Source organism: Cololabis saira, chromosome 10 (assembly GCF_033807715.1).
Source record: "Cololabis saira isolate AMF1-May2022 chromosome 10, fColSai1.1, whole genome shotgun sequence".
Lineage (NCBI taxonomy): Eukaryota > Metazoa > Chordata > Actinopteri > Beloniformes > Belonidae > Cololabis > Cololabis saira.
In genome coordinates, this window is record NC_084596.1 from 26,793,899 (window position 1) to 26,810,257 (window position 16,359).

A 16,359-nucleotide genomic window follows, 5' to 3' on the forward strand; every position below is an offset into this window, starting at 1 on the left:
ATGGCATGGTATGAGTTGCATATTGGCAAAACATTAAAAATTTAAATCACGTTGGTGTCCCCCCCGATCCTGACATCGGATCTGCACCCCTGGTTATATGTAAGAATTAGTTTTAAGTGCGTCAGTTTTTAAATGCGGGCTCCCGCGAGGTGACAGGTTTTCACGATCGACGGGTTCCATTTGTCCTCGGAAGTGGGGATTTCCCAGTTCCCGGTTGGATTTTTCAACTGGAACGCCCCTCGAAGTGGGATTTCCCACTGGGAAAGTGGGAGAGTCTTCACCACCCCCGAGTTCACATTCCAAGATGGCTGCCCCGGTTGTAAACAGTAGAAGAGAGCTCTGTAAAAATTCGTAGCACTTCATTCTAGTTTTGGTCACACTAAATCAGTCGTATTCAAGTATTGTTCGGCATATATATGCTGCTATACTGTAATTTACATTTTTCATATGGTATATGCGAACTACAAACTTGTTTACCTACTTTGTAACTGGAACGCTGATAACTCGGCTGTGACGTCATTCCCAGTTCCGAGTTCCGACTTCCGAGTTAAATGGAACGCAGCAAAAGTACTTCCTGCAGCAGCACAGCGGGCAGATAGGCGGCAGAATACGGAACAGAGACTCAACCCACTCCAACACCGGCAGCAGAACCGCGTTCATGTGATTGTTGTGACGGTTTGTTATGCAGACACGTTCGGTTATTATTAGTCTTCTTGAAAAACAAAATAGAGATATGACGACATTTGTTGAAAACTGCGCTACCGGTTGACACTATACTGACTTTTAAGTGAAGTATCCAGAAACACCGGCCGGCCTCCTCGTTTCCCCCACCGACCGGGCCGGTTCCCCAGGCAGCGCCGGCTCCGGGAGCCTGATGGCGGAGCCGGCAGAGCCAGCTCCCGGGGAGCTGCATGGAGACAAGCCGGGCCGGATCAATGACGCAGAGCTGGCTCTGAAAGGAATCAATATGCTGCTAAACAACGGATTCAAGGAGAGTGATGAGCTCTTCAAAACATACAGGTTTGTTACTGCATGCAATAACATGTAAAGATGGTGTGAAGGCTGATTTATGGTTCCGCGTTACACCTACGCAGAGCAAAGGCGTAGGGTAGGCGGCGACGCACACCGTACCTTGCGCGTTGCCGCGTACCTTACGCCGTAGGCTGCGCCGTCGATTTAACGCGGAACCATAAATCAGGCTTTAGTCCATGGGCCAGAGCCCAACATTTCACTTGTCACTCAGTACCACTCAAGGTGACAAAACTTAATTAGGATTTTTGAAAAGATCCATGTCTATAGATGATAGTTTGGTATGATAACCTTTCCAAAACTTGCTTATAATTTTTGAAAAGATCCATGTCTGTAGATAATATTTTGGTATGATAACCCTTCCTGAGTGGCAGCTGTATCATAGTTATCAGCTCATGAAGTCACCCACCCCCTTCAGAAAATTACATTTTAGATGCTGCTGCATATCCTGGTTTAGACTCATGTACAAGATATCTGTCAATGTTGCACAATATTGTCTTTGGTGTCATTTTAAAGGGGACCTTTTAAGCATTCATTCAAGCTAAGATGTGAAACAAACCTAAATGATATACTATCTTTTAGCTCTGTGTCATCTAGGAACAACAGAGACACAAAAGACAAAAACTGGAATACTCACAGGACCATAAGGATTCAGGAAATGTATAATATACCCACAAATCTTAGCTTGAATGAACGGTATCATTTTAAAGGGGACCTTTTAAGCAAAGACAATATTGTGAAACATTGACAGATATCCTGTACATGAGTGTAAACAGGGATATGTACCAGCATCTAAAATGTAATTTTCTGAAGGGGGTGGATAACTATGATACAGCTGCCACTCAGGAAGGGTTATCATACCAGAATATCATCTACAGACATAGATATTTTCAAAAATTATAAGCAAGTTTTGTCACCTTGAGTGGTACTGATATCTGGTCTGGCCCATGGACTATGTTTTTCTATTCAGTGTTGTGTCAGCTGCATCTAATGTTTCCAGATGAGCCAGTGTAGCTTTAATGATCATGTGAAGGAGTTTTGTGTGTGTGTGGTAGTATGTTTAAACCCCAGCATCCTTGTCACGCTTGCCAGATATCTCAACACAAACAGGATTAGTTATATTTTAATACGCTGACAAAGTACACAGAAAAAGACTCACTTGACACTGGGACCTGTCATGCGCAAACCCTGAATGAGTGGTTATAATAATGTTGATTTAAGCATAACGACAGGCTGGTGTTCCTGTTTTAATAATATTCAATGTCAATGTTTACAAAAGACAAATGCTTATTTAAGGTCTGTCATTCCTGAAACGTCCCACTCAGTCACACTTGTCCAGGCTTGATTTGGAAATCACTTTGTTAGATTCTAGTAGGTTTAAATAAAAGTATGAAACTTGAAATGAATCGCCTAATCCAGGGGGTCTTCAGTCTAAACACGTCCGTCTGAGGGTAAGCAGCTAACTAAAAACTGACTTATGTTTTCCATGCATCCTGTCATTCTGTGTTTTCATGATAAAGTCTCATTATTGTCTAAAAGGAGTTAGTTTAAACATACATGTTAATGCCACAGAAGGGCAGCCCCTATGTGTCCTGGCCCCCTGTGAAAAGCAAAATGTCACCTCTTCCCCTAATTGCCTTAAGCTGTAGGTGTCATCCTGCTCCACCACTGCATCAGCAAGAAAATGTTAAGGGAAGTGAAACATGCCAACACACAAGTTTAGGAATGGCAGCATCAAGCAGTTTGCCATATTATTCACAATGAAGTTGCTTCTGGTTTACTTTCACTGGCTCATGTTATCACTTGTGAATCAGTGGAGTATGATTAGGATTATTGAATTAGGAATATTGATTAATCTCCAAAGTGAAATGATATAGTTGTGTGTACAGAAATGGGTAAATAAGAATTAAAGTGTTGTAAGCATTGAAGAGTGAGAGGCGTGGTTTAACTTTCCAAGGATAAACATGATTGCATTGAGGTGTTAGGTTTGTAGCCTAGCAACAACTGAGCTGAAGACGGCACATGCCTTTGTATATACAGTGATGTTAGGTAATACATGTCTGCTGCCTTGTTGGAAAACACAGAAATAATATATCCATAGTCAAATGTCTTGGGCACATATCTACCCGTCTGTTTGCAGTCTTTGTCGCTGTCTGTCTCTGTTAGGTAGAGGCACAGGAGTTGGGAGTGTGCTCCAGCAGGCATGTCTCTTTGAAACACAAAATACATAAGAGATGGGTTTAAACTTGTTCTTCCCTGCTCTTGGCTTTGCTCCTCCCCTAGATCCGCAATGTGTCCTCTTCAACTTGTCTGGATATCAGCTCTCATTCCAAGCATTACCTGGTCTGTGGGAAGCGTAATCTGTTGCTCCCACAGAGAAACAACTTCCCCATTGTCATGGTTACTTAATTATCATAACAGATAATAAAAGGACAAGATCAACTATAGGAGGTCTTTACACATCACAGCATCCAAACCGATGTAGTCCTTTACAAAATAAGTAAATAAAACTTTTTTCTTTTCCATGCTTTCATTTTCTCTTTCAGGAACCACAGTCCTTTAATGAGCTTCGGGGCCAGTTTTGTGAGTTTCCTGGTGAGTCGAGTATGAACATGTCTTTTTTGGAATCTTATATTTTATATAAACATCTAAAGCTGTGGCAAAAAAAATGTAAACGCTAATTTATTAAACATTCAGTTGCATTATGAGGCTTAAGAATATTTCCCATGCATTCAACTTCTGTGACACATTTTTGTCCTGGCGCTAAAGTAATAGACTTGTGACAAAGTGAGTCTGGATACTCCTGAATCAAAGTGTCTGTTGATATGGTATTTATTTAATCAAGTTTTCAGACAAATTAATGCAGTTATTTCATTACATGACATTCCTTTGGCAGGAGCTTTACCCAAAATGACTTTTAACTGTTGCACTCAAACACAACTGAAAAAGAGATAAACGAGAAGTGGAATACTCTGAAAACTAAAAGCAAGTTCTTGTGCTCTTTTTTCTTCCTTTTTTTATTATAAGATAAGAGAAGCTCAGTATGAAGACAGCATGTTTGATCTGGGACTATATATCAGAAGTAATTACTCTGTGCTGATATAATCACACTTAGTTAATACATTGACACTTAAAAAAAGAATGCTTTTTTAAAAATGTACATGTGAATTGCACGTTTAATTCTCTCAGTGAAGAAAAAAATCAACATTGACATTTACTGATGCAGTAACCCCATTATGTTTCTTAATGATTCAATACTTAAATTTTAAAATAGAATTGAAAACCAATAAAAAACGTTTTTTTTTACTTAATAAGGTATCTGTCTTTGTATAGATTCACTTACCAGCCCACTTTAACTTAACATAAATCTAATATAATTTTAAGTCACCACCATGGGTGACATTCCCGTTTTTGTATTAACGGTAATTATTTTTTTTAATGGTTGTGGGTTGTGAAACTATCCAACATCGCTGCAAAGAGTTTCTCAGGTCTGTTAACTTTTACTAATAAAAAATGTCAGTTTTTGGTTGATGATCATGGAAAAGATGGGTTTTGTTAAAACCCAATGTGAGCAATGTTTTATTGTAAATCTAGTGTCCAAATTTCAGTGGTCCTATCAGTTTTTAATTGTTCTTGTGTCTCATGTTACAAGCCGATCACCAATATTTTAAAGGTCAATTTGAATTCTGACCACTTTTAGGAACTCTTCTTTTTCTTTTCCTGATTTCTGTGGTTCAGTTGAAAAAACATGCAGTGCAGGATTAAACTTTTTGTTTCTCCTTTTAAACCCATGAATCATCCTAAACTGGGTATGTAAGCTGCCTACGTAAGTAATGAATCTGTCTTTTATTGCGTAGAATGCCATGATGACATTTGAAGATGAGAAAATGCAGATGGCCTTCGAGGACCTCAAAGCTACAGAGAAACTGTGTGAGAGTGAAAACACTGGGGTCATTGAAGCTATTAAAAATAAGATCAGAAGGAATGTGAGTGACCTGTTTAATATTTGATTTATTGGGACATGCAGTATGTGTTAAATTTATGCAGAGCTACTGCAGTTTGCCTGAAAAGCAGACTGTGGAAACCATGCTTGCTTGCTACCGTCCCTGCATGCCTGTCGCTCATCAGTGTGTATTTGTGTGGGCAGATGGACTCTCAGAGATCGCTGGTGACTGCAGTTGACCGGCTCCAGAGGCAGATCATCATTGCAGACTGCCAGGTTTACCTCGCCGTTCTGTCTTTCATCAAGCAGGAGCTGTCTGGTAAGGGAGCCGTTAGTATTTGTTGGCTCATGGTGAGGACTTCACTCGGGCTGGGCGATATGGACCAAAAGTCATATCTCGATATTTTCTAGCTGAATGGCGATACTCGATATATATCGATATTTTTTCTGACATAATTGGAGTTTCCTCGAAAAGCATTATAGCATAGCATCTCCGTTAGCTTAATTTTTTTCTGAGGCAAACCCTTAAAAAAACAGTCAGTTTTGATACAAATACTTTGATACAAATGCTTCTAGAATAAAATAAAACAAATATCCCTTTCCTGCATAACAATTAAATTAAAATACACTGTGCAATTAATACAATGTAGACAGTAACAGGCAGACTTTTCCACTGAGGTTGACAGTTGTGCAAATAACAAAACATTTGTGCAGATCTCAAATAAAACATGTAAACAGATATTGCATCTCTTTGAGCAAATCTCAAATAATTACAACAAGTCAACTACTATACATTTTACAGATTTTGTGCCAGGAAAACTAACCTGTCAACACTGTCAGGTTTCAGCACACAAAGGTACTTTTTTGCCAGCGAGAGGGGTCAGCGTTGATGTACAGTCAATTTGTCACAAAATAAGCTATATCGATATAAACGATATTGTCTCGTACCATATCGCATTTGAAAATATATCGATATATATTAAAATCTCGATATATCGCCCAGCCCTGTCACTCATAATGTTAAAGCCTACCTTAACTGCCAGTAGGCTATTGTAAAGGATGGCATGTTTCACTGAAATCCGCTTCATTCCCCCGGCAGCATATATCAAAGGAGGCTGGATCCTCCGCAAAGCCTGGAAGATGTACAACAAATGCTACAGCGACATCACACAGCTACAGGAGTGCTGCAGGAGGAGAGCGTCTGAGCAGCAAGGGATGTCGTCTCCGTCTCCGTCCTCTGCCTCAGAACCGTCCGACCTCAGTCGCTCCTCCTCACCCGGACCAAGTCCACCTCAGAGACAGGATAACATCAGCCCGGAGGTTCTGGATCGGCTAAAAGGATCCGTCAGCTTTGGCTACGGTCTTTTCCACCTCTGCATCTCGATGGTACCACCACACCTGCTGAAGATCGTCAACCTGCTGGGTTTCCCTGGAGACCGGCACCAAGGCCTGGCGACGCTCAAGTTTGCCAGTGAAAGTAAGGACATGAAGGCCCCTTTAGCTACGTGAGTATGTGAGTGAGTATGTATGTGAATTGGTTTCCTGATTGTACTTAGTTAGTTGCATCTTCTTCTTTAAGTTGTTTTCTAATAATATGTATTTATTAGTGATGCACCGAAATGAAAATTTGTGGCCAAAACCGAAAATAATAATAAACACTTGGCCGAATACCGAATAATACCGAACAACGGTTCTTTGCAGTTTTTTTTTGCCAATTTTTTCACCATTGCATAAATCAAATAAATGTGCAATAAAATACCAGCTAGTCACAATTTGTCTTACTGTACTTATTGTATTTTTTCTCATAATCCTTTTTCATTTTCTCCCGTTCAAATCCAGTTAATCGGGTCGCGGTGGGGCTGATCTCCGCAATTTTAAGCCTTGTATAACAATTGTGAAAATCTGGTTTATTTTCTTGGAGGATCTCGTCATATCTGACAGTGAAGGTTCGCGCATGCACCGCATCGCTAGTACGGGCCCTTTTCTCTGCTCTCTCCCCCATCTGCTGCGCTGTGCGTCCCGTGACCGTCTCCATCACCAAGCGGCTTTCCCAAATCCAACACAGTCTGGATCATTTCTCGTGTCCTCTGCTTTTTCCCCACATCCAAGTAATGAGCTGACATGCTGACATGTTTGCTGCGTTTAACACCGCAAACCCCTCACTCCACGCTGTTCGCTGTTTGATTGCGTCATCACACGGCATTATTAATTGTTCGGTTTTTTCCCCACTTATTCCACCGAACACCGAAAGTGTTTTTTTTTGCTATTTTCGGCCGAACAATTTCGGCTACTGAACATTTGGTGCATCACTAGTATTTATATATAATATTTGTTGTTTAATGATGGCGTCAGATCAAAATCTTGCAAGCTTACCATACCGTGTGTGCTCTCACCTTCCAGCCTGGCCCTGTTGTGGTACCACACAGTTGTGCAGCCCTTCTTTGCACTGGATGACACAGACACACAGACAGGCCTGATTGAAGCCAAATCCATTATTCAACAAAGAGAGGCTATGTATCCAAACTCCTCCCTCTTCATGTTTTTCAAAGGCAGAGTTCAGCGCCTTGAGGTAAAGACGTATAAAGAATAAGCCTTAGTATTTCTTGGACCTTTCTCCTGACTTGGGAACGCTCACTGTGACTCACACTCCAAAGTTCCCGTTTCTAGTGCCAGATCAGCGGTGCCTTGACGTCCTTCAACAATGCCTTAGATCTGGCCTCTGACCACAGAGAGATTCAGCACATCTGCTTATATGAAATAGGTACTTTTCCCCATCCCAGATTTCAAATTCGCTTTGCATAAGCTTGTTTGCATCATAATTTGTTGATTGGTGAATGTTGTAGGTTGGTGCAGCATGATTGAACTGAACTGCACTGAAGCTTACAGAGCGTTTGAGCGGCTGAAGACTGAATCCCGCTGGTCCCAGTGCTACTACGCCTATTTAACAGGAGGTAATGGAACTATGGGAGAATCTGGTTTATGGAGGATTAGTGAACTATTCTTGTGCTTATAACTGCTAATAATCTTTTGTGTGTTGTAGTGTGCCAAGGAGCCACAGGAGATCTGGAGGGAGCGGTTACAGTTTTCAAGGATGTTCAGAAACTTTTTAAACGCAAGAACAATCAGATAGAGCTGTTTTCCTTGAAGAGGGTGAGTTAAGTTGCTTTCGCCAACGAAAATTATGACTAAATATCGTTGTCAACGAACAATTATCACCTGAGGAAAACGAGACACAATGAAAATGTTGGTCATGTGACGATAACGATAATTAAATATATAATGCAATATTGTAGATGACTAAAAACGAGACTAAAATGTAGATTACAAAATAAACACTATGCTAAAATGTGTCTTCATTTTTGTTGACCAAAACGAGAATAAATGTGATAACAAAGAAATGGCACTTTCGCACTAGGACTTACTTGGCCCGACTCGGCGCGGCTTTACACGGCTCCACACGTGTGTTTTCGCACTGCCAGGGGTGGGGGGGTGAAGCTGCTGTGACGTACTCGATTGCGCAGCACCTTTGTTTGTGTCGGCGCAGATGAGAAATCAGCTGGAGCCGGGAGCGGCTGAGAAAAAAATCAGCCCGTCTACATCGCTTTTTTAATTTTTTCTCGACAGCCACCAGGTTTATGAACATCTGCACCTCAGAGTTGGATCACCAAACAGACGTTTTTGCTATATAATAAAATCGCTGCGAGCCGCGAGTCGCCTCGCGCTGATTCCCGCTTCCTGATTCGAACGTCTGACGGCCCCGCCCCCCAACCAATCAGAGGCGTGGAGGGTGGTGACCTCAGAAATAGTCCCTGCTCAGCCCGCTATAGAACCTCACTGAAATGGTTACAGAAAATGTATCGGCTTGGAGTGCCTCTACCCGTCTCAGCCCTAATGCAAAAGCGCAAAACGGGTAGAACCGAGCTAAGGTGATACTAGTGTAAAAGCGGCATTAGTATCCATTTTTAAGTAGTTTCCTCTGGTTTAGTGGCTGCTGCTGGGTGACGTCACGTCCTCAATCCCAGTCGCGGCCCGCAGGGAATCAGATCCAGAAGATGCAGCTGCAGAGTTAGAGGCGGATGCCCTTAATGCAGAGCTCTAGGTTCATGTCAATTTAAAAAAAAGTTAAATAGAGAAATGGACCAATGGCCGGCCACGCAGGTATCTTCTCTGGGGCTGGGAGAAGAAAGAGAAGGAAGAGACTATCTTTGGGTACACTTTCGCTACATAGACGTGGAAAAGAAAACCGAATGTGTCGTCGGAAAAGAAAAAGATGGGGAGAAATGTGGAAAAATAAATATGTTGTAAACCCAAATTAGAGCGTCTTCTGTATCTAGAATGAATGTATTCTTGAGTCTATAGGGTAACAATAATATAATAATAATAAGATAACCTTGTTTGAATTCTAAAATGGCTTTAGCTAAATACAATCTTTGACTAAAACTAGACTAAAATGCAGTGGTGTAAAGTAACGAATTACAAGTACTTCGTTATTGTACTTAAGTAAGATTTTTGAGAATTTGTACTTTTATTGATACTTTCATTTTTCTGTACTTTTACTTTTACTTCATTACATTTTCAAGGAAAAAATCGTACTTTTAATCCGCTATATTTAAAATTGGACACGTCGTTACTCGCTACAAATTAAAGAACAGCACAGCGGGGATGATTTATGGTTCCGCGTTACACCGGCGCAGAGCTACGGCGTAGGGTACGCGGCGACACGCACCCTACGCCGTAGCCTACGGCGTAAGGTGTGCGTTGATTTAACGCGGAACCATAAATCAGCCTTGAGCGGCAGCCGACGCGTGTCCGTGCGCACCATTCTTTGATTCCACCCCTTCTAAGGTGGTTTTGGCATTTAAAAGTTCAAAAGTCTCATCCTTTATCAGCTGGGGTTGCTTAATGTTGTCACTGCATACTACAGGCTGGGGGTGGACCTGTCAGCGGGGCCAATGGGGGACAGCAGCAGTGATGAGCAAAGGGAGAAATTAAAATGGGGTAATGGAGACAAAAGCTAAAGGGGTCAGAATAATATCACCATTATTTAGAGTTGTAAGCAAATTCTTGGATTCTTCATTTCTTTGCAATCCTTTTGAAAATAATTTTGTACTTTGTACTTTGTATTTTGTACTTTTTACTTTTTACTTTTGTACTTAAGTACATTTTACACCATGTACTTTTGGTACTTTATTATATTTAAGTTGAGGTACTTTTATACTTTTACTTAAGTAATGTTCTTAATGGGTACTTTTTACTTTTACTTAAGTACTTTTCAAGCAGAAAATTTGTACTTTTACTTAAGTACAATATTTTTGTACTTTTTCCACCTCTGCTAAAAAGGTCATGGACAATTGTGACTAAAATAAGACTAAAATGCTCAGACTTTTAGTCGACTGAAACTTGACCCGACTAAAAGGAGTATGAACTAAAACTAAAATGATAGCTTGACCCAAAGACTAGACTAAAACTAAAATCGAAACGGGCTGCCAAAAACAACACTAGGGGTGAGTGATGTTCCAGATGATTCTGTGTTGGGATGGAAAAGGACTGAAAATCAATGATGTGTATGTGTGTGTTTTCCCATCAGGCTGAGAAGCTGAGGAGCTCCAGTCTATCCAAAGAGGTCTGCATCCTGTCCGTGATTGAGATTCTGTATCTGTGGAAAGCTCTGCCCAACTGCTCCACTGCTAAGCTGCACACGATGACACATGGTAAACAGTGTGAAGTGTGTCTACTCTGGTTCAACGATAACTTTGTAGTTTTGCTGCCTTGTTTTCTCTTGTGTCATTTGGCATATGCAGACTCTAATGGCCTTTCGGTTGTGTTCTAGTCCTGCAGGGGATTGATGATGCCTCATGTGCAGGCTTGAAAAACCTGCTTCTAGGTGCCATAAACAAATGTCTTCACAATACCAAAGATGCCATTGAGGTGCGTTCATGTATACAACAGGAAAGCTGATACCTGCCATGGTGAAGCTGCACCTACAGAGTTATTTCAGTCCTTCCATGTACTCAGATCACAGCAATAAAAGCTGTTGCAATTTTCATTTCAAGCTTGTTGTGACTGAATCGACTATTATTTTTTAATAGTGTTTCCATCTTGCTGCAAGAGACGAAGTGGGTCGTCTGAGCAACTCTTATGTGCAGCCCTACTCCTGCTATGAACTGGCCTGTGTGCTGCTAAACTCCCCAGAGGTACTTTCATGAAACAGACCGTCATCAGAGTTGGTCACATGGTCTAATACTTAACTTTGTCTTTTTTTTCACCCCAGACTGCAATGAATGGCCGAATGCTAATGCTCCAGGCTAAGGTACAGTAAGCACTTTTTTGAAACTGTTTGCTTCGCTATTTATTTAGTTTCAGTAACAAATATAGCATTTACCACTCATAAATCCCAACCATTGTAAGTAAAGTACCTTCTCTGTCAGGGGTTCATCAGTATTGTAACTGTATACTTTTTTGTGTTGGTTGTTTTACTACCCTGGAAGCTACTCCAGTGAATGTTCATAGAGGTTTCATAATACTTGAAACCTTGTGGCATTTATTTATTTTTTTGTAATTTTCTTTTTATTTCTTTTGCTAGTTATTAGTCGATACAAAACATAGCAAGTTGTAAGAAATGACAGAACATAAAAACACGACTGAATGAAAACAAAACAGTGAGGTGCAGATGCTTACTTCACAACCAGACACCTTTGTACAGACACAGCAGTGTAATATAAAATAAGGGTAGTAAGTGGGAGGGAACTCCGATGTTACAGGCTTTATATACTCAGACCATTTTGGTCAAATTCTTTAAAATATATCTTTTTGAATCCTGAGAAAATGTTCTCTTCCATGATATAAATTTCAAGCCAATCTTCAATGGAAGGTGGTTCAACTATCAGCCATTTCTCATGATGGCCTTTTTACTAGCTGCCATAAGTAGACCAAACAATTTTCTATCATCTCTATTCAGCATTTCAGCCATATACGTACATAGTGCTGCATTTAAAAAGAAACTTAACTCCAAAAACATGTTCTATGTGATTGTGGATTTCCTCCCAAAAACTTTTTATAATGTGACATCCCAAAAGATATGTTCATGCGTGGCTCCCCTAGTCCCACACAGTCTCCAGCAGAAATCTCCTCTGGCTAAACGTTTTTTCCTGAGATGGATGATGAAAAACCTGTCAATGTTCTTCCAACAGAACTCTCGCCATCCAGTCGATGATGTAAAAGTCCATGGAAGTTGGCATATTTTTTCCCAGGTTTCAGTTGGGATCGGTTTGTTTAATTCAGCTTCCCATTTCTTCCTGATGTAGTCTGTATTCCCTTGTTCCGAGAGCTGAATACCGTTGTACAGTCTGGAGATTACTTTGTTACATTGTTCTGGTTTTCATTAATGATTGAAGGACCTCCACACATCCCACATTGCAGGCACTCGGAGCATAGATCTAAATTACCCCTTGTGGAGAGACGAGTTAAAGCATGTGAGGCGTTTAAGGGACCAGTTTTTAAATATGTCATCATTTTTGTTTTTTTGCACCATCTCCTCATTTTGAATGAGTCTTGTAGTTTACATGATCTAACTACTGTTTTCAGGGGGTTAAATATACAGTCCAATAGGGGGTTTCTGAAAGCACCAGCTCACTCTGGACTTGCCATCAGCCAACAGAGCCATAATTGGATTACCCTTCACAGCGGTGCCTTCTATTTCTTTCCAACCTGATGTGTAGGATGTTGAACATATACAAATGAATGGTCTCAGCTGGATGGCGTAATTATAGTCCTGTAGGCATGGGAGGCCCATTACCCCTCTTTTCTTTCTTCAGCTGCAGTTTTTTGTACCTGATCCTAGCTCTTGAAATTGCTTGGGAGGTATTTTACCTGGTCTGCATTGAAAGTAATGAATGAAGCAAGCGTGGGAGAACATTCATTGTGACTGACTTGATCCCAGAGCTCAAGTTCAAAAAGGAAATTTAATTGCACCTCTAGAAATCAGATTTTCCGTTTGAGATCAATGGCTGATAATTAACCCAAACATTTGAGAATTATCTTTATGCAGTTTAATCCCCAAATATTTATAAATGTAAAATCATTTTCCCACTTCCAATTATATTTATATGTAAGTTCCTTTGTTGGGTTGAAGTTGAACGATAAAACTTGGGTTTTATTTATACTTATTTTATACCCAGAAAATTGGCCATATTCTTCCAACACAGTCATCAGTTTAAAGTATTTGACCAGGTTGTGTTAAAGCTATTAGGTCATAGGCAAACGGCACCAGTTTTTGCATCCTTGTGTTCCTCTATGCAAGTGGAATGAGTTCAAGTATTTTAATTCAGGCCATTGGTTTATCATAGTGCTGCCAGAGTTTTGATAGTAATATTGTGGAAGTTACATTTTTTAAAGAGCTTTATATAGAAAAGACCATCTGACAGTCGAGCGCCTTTTCTGGATCTAAACTTGGTGCGTGGTATATACATATACATACATCTGTATATCTGTATAAATAAAAGATGGAAGGAGAACAAACTGATAAAGTCCTAAGAAAGATGGAAACGGATGAAGTAAGCGGTATTCATGCAGACCAGCTGGACCCCAGAGAAGGATACTACCACATTTAATGTCACTTTCATGTTTTTTTGGAAAATGTACTGTTATAGTTTGTGCTGAAGGAAGGAATCTCTTTTATAACAATCAGTTGGAAACAAGAGACCTGCCTCTAGCTATTAAAACGTCCAGTAAGCAGCATATACTCTGAATACTTTTAAATAAGTGTTTTTACTTAAGTGAGTTTTTATACCTAGAATTATATTTGTATTTAAGAAAAATGAAATAAGTGATAGTACTCTTTTCAACCTCTGAGTTTGTGTCCTTATGCCTCAAAGTGTGAGTGAAAATCATAACTTTGGCATAGAAATCGGCTGTGAGAATGAACAAAATTGTCAAACTTTAAGGGGGTGGGGGGGGGGTGGGGGTGGGTGTTATAACGAAAAACAAGGATAGCGGTATGTGGCTGGTTCTTGTCACTGTGCTGCTCATGAAATGACACCTTCTTTCCTGGATGTCATGGTGCTTTGGGATGAGGAAACCGAGGTTGACATGGACCCTTAAGGGGAAAGGGAATACATCTTGCAGAAATGTTTATTTTTAGTTAGGATGCATTTACTGTTCATGGGATGAAATCATGCATAGCAACGAAGACCATTTCACACCAAATTACAGATGGCTGGTAGTGGTCTCTGAGGGAATAGAAAAGGTTGCCAGTTTCATCAGACTGCAGCAGCTTGCGTGAGCTCATATGTAGTTTCACCCACCTAGATGGGGTTTGGGATCTCTGCTGCAGTGACATTGATTGTGTTCGTAAATTGGCAGCTGATGTTGATTGAGAGCAGATATCACTCTGTATCGATGACATCCATCCCTGCATGACTGAGCAGATGCACCAGTGTCTGCCAGGAGCACAGGAGGAGCCAGGATGCTGCCTGCATCTTTAATTTTTGTACTCTTATCAGCGAGTGGAAAGCAGACTAGGAATTCATCTTATTTAACCTTTTGCATACTTTTCTGCAGGAGGACTATGCCGGCTATGACTTTGAGAACAGACTCCACGTTCGCATTCACTCTGCCCTCGACTCTACGAAAGCCACAGATCAGCCTTGAGGTTCAACCTGCCCCGTCGAAGAACTGGAAGAAATAACACTTAAAAGCCACATAACTATTCTGCATACTAGGTTCCACTTAGTTTTTATTTTGATGTTCATGGAGAATAATTACAAGAGGATTTAGTGATATTTACTGTACTGCACAAAACATTAACTTTTTTTTTTAAGTCTTACATAGTTTATTTTTTTTAAATGCTTAAGTCAGGTCTATAAAGTCATTTTGAAAGGCAGCAAGCATATTTCCTGTGCAGATGGGTCATTTGTCCTCAGATTTAGGAAACGAGTTGAGCCACTTGTCTCGTGAACCTGTGAAAGCACTTCTCTGAATGTTAAAGCCATTACAACCTCCTCAGTGTTGACGCTCCACATTTGTGTTCCAGACTTTGCTTATCCACTCAGCATAAGGCAGTCGTTTTTGTTTTTTCCCTCCCACTTTAGTTGCAGTCGTTTTATAATCAGTTGTAAATATGTCTTGAATACAAATTTTAATAAATGTGCAAAATATTGTTCCAATTTTGAGTGCCCTGAATGCACGGTTTTGCTGTCGGCTGTTTTACTTTATATTTCTTACAAAATGATTAATAAAATTGCAAAACTAATAAAATAGTCTGAGAAGTGCATGTTTTTTTGTTTTTTTTTTCCCTCCCTCAATCTTCCCTCCCTCCGAAAGTCAATGTAAGAAAATTAAGGAACTCCATTTCTGGAGGACCCAATAAGACAGTTTAAGGATCATCAGAAGTTTTTCACTCTGGTGGAGAAGATCTCTGATTTCAGTGATATACAGTACAGCAGTCAGTCAGTTTACTTCAACATGCAAACCACAGAAAAAGATAAGATTTTACTTTTAAAAACTACAAATTAAAGCTGCAAGCAGCGATGAACGATCCCTCGCACGCTTGCGCACGTTCAGGCGTGCTGCAGTGGAAGCGCTTGTATGACTTTCATGTAGATGTCTTCAGGCCTGGACATTTAACGGATGACACCACCCACGACTCTATATCAAACCATTAAAAAGTTATGGCAGAATGTAGGAACTATCAAATATGGACCAATCAGATGAAGGGGGGCGCGCTTTTTGGCGTCTATCGTCATCACGGTAACGCTTTTGACTGAGAAAAGTAATGCGCGTTGTCGCAGGATGGAAACGCACATTTTGATGTATAACACATGGGTGCACTTTGCGGTTCGGGCCGCATTAACGGCCGAAGAAATGGCATAAATTGCGCCAAAATTACATGATTAATTCAAAATGGCAGACTTCCTGTTCGGTTTGGGCCATGGCACCAAGAGACTTTTCTTTAAGTTGCGACATGATACATGCGTGTACCGATTTTCGTGCATGTACGTCAAACCGTATTTTGGGGCTTGAGGCACGAAGTTTTCTAGGGGGCGCTGTTGAGCCATTAGGCCACGCCCATTAATGCATACCATTAAATATCACATTTTTCGCCAGGCCTGGCTTGCGTGCAAAATTTGGTGACTTTTGGGGCACGTTTAGGGGGGCAAAAAGGCCCTCATTTCATCGGAGGAAAAACGAGGATAAGAAAAACAAAAACTCCTACAGATACAATAGGGCCTTCGCACTGTAAGTGCTCAGGCCCTAAAAATGACATCAAGGATTAAGAAAGATGTACAAACACCTGACCGGTATCGGCCTGTAGCCGCTATCAATAACATCAGAAAAGCAATGTTCGACGCTCTACTTTGTCCCAGTGTTTGTGTTCAGCACTTCAGCCA

The 16,359-nt window shown here is 40.6% G+C and overlaps 1 protein-coding gene across 1 annotated transcript; it reads left to right on the plus strand.

Moving 5' to 3' along the window:
• Positions 1–601: 601 nt before the first annotated feature.
• On the plus strand, positions 602–15,232 carry LOC133452741 (tetratricopeptide repeat protein 39C-like). The gene is made up of 14 exons (XM_061732342.1): positions 602–1,020; positions 3,576–3,624; positions 4,887–5,015; positions 5,177–5,291; positions 6,072–6,477; positions 7,373–7,541; positions 7,640–7,733; positions 7,816–7,923; positions 8,013–8,122; positions 10,560–10,683; positions 10,803–10,900; positions 11,062–11,166; positions 11,244–11,282; positions 14,531–15,232. The coding sequence occupies exons 1-14, from the start codon at positions 875–877 to the stop codon at positions 14,618–14,620; spliced, it is 1,782 nt and encodes a 593-aa protein (XP_061588326.1). The 5' UTR covers positions 602–874; the 3' UTR covers positions 14,621–15,232.
• Positions 15,233–16,359: the final 1,127 nt, after the last annotated feature.

Bases quoted from the DNA above. Each gene is read 5' to 3' on its own strand.
- LOC133452741 (XM_061732342.1), top strand. From the start codon at position 875: ATGGCGGAGCCGGCAGAGCCAGCTCCCGGGGAGCTGCATGGAGACAAG. The intron at 5,292-6,071 runs GTAAGGGAGCCG...TTCCCCCGGCAG, and splicing joins CATCAAGCAGGAGCTGTCTG to CATATATCAAAGGAGGCTGG. The intron at 11,167-11,243 runs GTACTTTCATGA...TTTTCACCCCAG, and splicing joins TGCTGCTAAACTCCCCAGAG to ACTGCAATGAATGGCCGAAT.